The sequence below is a fragment of the Adiantum capillus-veneris genome, chromosome 23 (genome assembly GCF_014529385.1).
Source record: "Adiantum capillus-veneris isolate H3 chromosome 23, ASM1452938v2, whole genome shotgun sequence".
NCBI classification, from domain to species: Eukaryota; Viridiplantae; Streptophyta; class Polypodiopsida; order Polypodiales; family Pteridaceae; genus Adiantum; species Adiantum capillus-veneris.
In genome coordinates, this window is record NC_140953.1 from 89734669 (window position 1) to 89738923 (window position 4255).

At 43.0% G+C, this 4255-nt stretch overlaps 1 protein-coding gene across 1 annotated transcript; it reads right to left on the minus strand.

Moving 5' to 3' along the window:
• Positions 1-1404: 1404 nt before the first annotated feature.
• LOC147428143 (calcium-dependent protein kinase 7-like) lies at positions 1405-3608 on the minus strand. Its single transcript, XM_086497337.1, has 3 exons — positions 2541-3608; positions 2036-2335; positions 1405-1949 (listed from the first exon to the last, which is right to left on the minus strand). The coding sequence occupies exons 1-3, from the start codon at positions 3187-3189 to the stop codon at positions 1870-1872; spliced, it is 1029 nt and encodes a 342-aa protein (XP_086353463.1). The 5' UTR covers positions 3190-3608; the 3' UTR covers positions 1405-1869.
• Between the last annotated feature and the right edge of the window lie 647 nt (positions 3609-4255).

The following is a 4255-nucleotide window of genomic DNA, read 5'->3' on the forward strand; positions in this document are numbered from 1 at the left end:
CATATAGGGATGCTTATTTCGATGCATTTTAATTTTAAACCACTTTTATTTGCGTCGGTACAAACGTCGATTTTTGTGCGATGTGTTGCAGTGTGTATTCATGTCTATGGGTGATTCTATTAGAGATTTCTCTCTTCCAAAAAAGTGTGGACTTGTCTATGATAAGTGTTGAATCTTCCATGAAATGGCCTCGACGAAGCATTAAAAGAGGAAGAAAGAGCTTCTGATAGGGGAACAAGCACTATACCAGTGCAATTGGGAGCGAGGCTACACCAAATCATCACCTCACAAGAGTTTTGAGTTGAACTTGGTTCTTTTTTAGAGTTAAGCTTTCAAGGCTGGAGTTTTGTTCATTTTAAGTGTGTCTTTTGCTTGAATCGTTTGCGATTCAATTGATTTTGCCACGAACCCTCACAGTCAGAGGACTGGCACTTTCCTAGTTGTACCTCAGTGAGTTTGAAGTTATTAACACCTCCATGGGATGTTAAAGCCGAGTCTTGATATACACTAGTGATATTAGGGGAATGTAAATAATATAAATAGACAACTATCATAGATGCTAGTAATACTAAGGGGAACATGTTTCTAAATGTACTAGTACTACAAATCCTCACCTTTAGGATTTTTCTCAAGATTATGAGGATTGAAGAGGGGAGAACAAATGAAAATTCTCCCTTTCTTTATGGAGCATTTGCATGTTCTTTTTTCTTTAAAATTTAGTAATTTTGCTTATAGGCTTCTCCTTTCATGCCCAGAGTGGGACTATAATTTAAAACTTATAATTCCACAAATAGAATAGGGGACTGAGCTCTTAATAACGTGAGTTATTACCACTTCATACTTCATGTGAAAACATGAATGAAATCCTTGTATATCAATCACCTCATGACAATCAAGCAACAACTTACCTGTATCAATAAGGAGGCGACAAATGTTAAAGCAAAATAACACATGAAACAATTGTTGCTATGAAATGGTGTGGAAAGCCACCTAATGAATCAATAATTATACTTTCAAACCTTCACTAACAGCTCCCAACAAGAATATATCCTTGTTAGAGCATGAATCAACGCTCAAATCAACACCTACTAATACTAGGCACGAGGCATTTCATGCGTAAGGAGTGTATTCATGCCAAGAAGAAGCAAGATCCAAAGTAAAAGCAATCCTACTTATGGGGCTGAGTATGGAAATCTTCCAAGTTCACATAAAGGGATAGGTTGAAAAGAGTGTTGCCAATAGTATAAATCCCATTATCCCAGAATGCATAGTATGAGTAGCATGTCTTTTATTAAAAGGAGCCTATTTCTAAAATTTTCTACGACTCACATCGAGTGCGATGCTCTTTAAATACATTAGAGAGAGAGAGAGAGAGAGAGAGAGAGAGAGAGAGAGAGAGATGGATGAGCAATTTGATCCTTGTAATTAGTTATTGGTCCCAAGACTAGTCATAAGAGACCAAAGTGATGCACATGAACAACCGAGCTCCATACCTTGTATTGTTGAGAGAGAGAGGGGCTCACTAATTTACAATTTATATGACATCCTACTCGAAAGAGAGAAAGAAACAATAACGTGGTTTTGAACCGAGATGTTTAGATCCTGGTTTTTGGTTGACACTACACACAAATTTGACAGATGGAAAGCTAATGTTGTTGTGATGTAGATAGATGCCAACAATCCAGCTGATTTGTGCTTCCAAATATTGGCCTCTTGTCGACCGAGGTGGACAAGCAAGCGCCACGTACCGTTGCACAAGCGCCACGTGTCAACTTCCGATTGATTGTGGGGATGGGTTGGCATCTCAATGGAATCCCCATCTTCATTTCATCTCGAAAGTAGAGTTTTGAGCTCGAGACGTGGTGCCAATTACCATTTGTGTCTCAGAGCAGTACAGAGTCGGTGACCTTGTCTAGCTTTCTTCGCATGCTGTAGAATCCATGGATGCTCTGCATATACAAAGGAGAAACTCTACATGTAAGCCAAAACTTTCCATTAGAATTCATACTGTCAAAGCTTGCAGGGCATGGCTTACTTAGGGCTTGTGCTGGTGACAGCCGCGCTTCTGCATCCGCGCAAATAATGTGAATTATCAAGTCCTTTGCAGATGATGAGATCCCTGCCCAAGGGTCTGGCGGGAAGCTCAAATCCCCCTCCTGGATTGCTTTCAAGGTTTCTTGCTCTGTTGCCTCCCAAAAAGGGGGCACTCCACTCAGCAACACATACAGAATCACTCCCGCACTCCACATGTCGATCTGTTCCGTATACTCCTCACCTCGCAACATCTCTGGTGCCATGTAGAATGTGCTTCCGGCCATGCCAGAGACCTTTTGTCCTGCACCATCACAAGCAAGATCAGCACCAGTATGTAAGCCACCCTTGCATGTATGTGGAGCTTGTCTCTCATGTCTGTGGGGATGTGTGTATGCATGCACATGAACGCGAATGTAGCGAACCCGCATGTTGAAATCATCAAATATCATTTCTACAGAGCTGGAAATCAGCAGACTACTGAAATCAGAGAAGGGCAAATTTTTTACCTGGGGTGAACTCAAGCGCAAGGCCGAAGTCTGCAAGCTTGATCGGGGATGCGTCGGACTCATCAAAAAAAAGGATGTTCTCAGGTTTGAGGTCCCGGTGCATGACCCCCATGCTATGGCACAGTTGCAGTGTCTCGAGCAGGCTTTTCAAGAGAGAGGCAGCTTGGGCTTCTGGGTAACACTTCCTCTTCACAATTCTGTCGAAGAGGTCGCCCCCTTGGCATATATCCATGATAAGATGCACAAATCTACTGTCTTCGACAACATCGTGCAATCCGACGATGCCACACGCAGGGGCAGCACTAGTAAAGCTCCTGTGGGAGGTGCGATCCGTCGCAGAAAATATAGTGGGGCAAGCCTGTAAGGAATCAGCAGATTTGGAGAGTTTCTTCATGAGGAGAACCTCTCGGATGACATTTTCAATGTCGCGGGAACAGCGAATGCCAAGTTTGGAGATGGACTTGCAAGCGAAGATCGTGCCTAAGGATTGATGTTTGCAGCTGCGGATGATGCCAAATTGGCCGCGGCCGAGCTCGGACCCAAGCTCATAGAGGGAAGCCAGGTCTGAGGGGGTTGTGAAAGGGAGGATGGGGGTGAAGGGGTTCTCTGTTGGGGGGTGTGGAGCAGGTGGGGAGTTGTGTGTGTGCATGGTGTGTCCCTTTAGAAATCACATAGAGGGAGAGCAACACTTCAACACACACACACACACTCACTTGCGTTTACACTAAGCACAAACACCCACACTCATGACAACATACACTAGGCTACATATACAAAATCTAGAGCTCTTCCTCTCTCTCTCACATACACACTCACTCCCTCTTGGAACAACAGAATCACAACATACACACTCACTCCCTCTTGGAACAACAGAATCACAAGAGGATTAAGAAATTTTATCATGAAGGAAAACGGAGACTTTTCCAGTGTTTTTCATACAATGAATAACATCATGAGCTTCTGTGAGGGAGGCACAGGTGATTGCATACCTAGCTAGGTACGATTGGGGGTAGGGGCCGCCGCCCTGTGAGGATTTGTCCAAAACTTCTTGTGAATTTGCGCCTTGAACTTGTGAGGCTTTCCAAGTGAAGTGGGTGACAATGAAGATTCTGTTATGTGCATGTGTTGCTTGTTTTTATCCGATCTAGGCCCCACAAACTGTCCCTTTGTGAAATAGTGGCCTTTGGTTTGGCCGTAGGCTGTAAGCCTGAAAGATGCCTTTCAATAGCCAATTGAGGCCTAGATTTTGATCTTTATCCCTTTCTGTGTACTTTATTTCTGCTTTTTCCCTCACTTTTTGTCCTCTCTTCACATCACATATGACGTAGCTCTTTTTGCCTTTTAAAAAAAGTGACCACTTCGGTTTTCAACTTTGCACAAGCAAAAAAGCTCTCTTTACAACCTACTTTTGTCAATTAAAAAAAAAAGGGGGCACAAAAAAGGCTACCTTTAATATATGAATATAACGCATGACCCCATTCCAATTGGATATTTTTCCATGTAGAGACTCTGGAGAGATGCTAGCCCCATATTGCTTTGCCTCAAGGGACCCCCCTCTTCATTAAAGCAGGTAAAATGCACGCATTTCTGATGTGCATGCTTTGTCCGTGTTCACCTTGAAAGATGTTGCAACCATTCCGATAAAGGTTTTTCTTTTCTTATAATCGTGGGCACTTAATAACATAAAAGCCCCCACCCCCACCCCAAAAACAAAC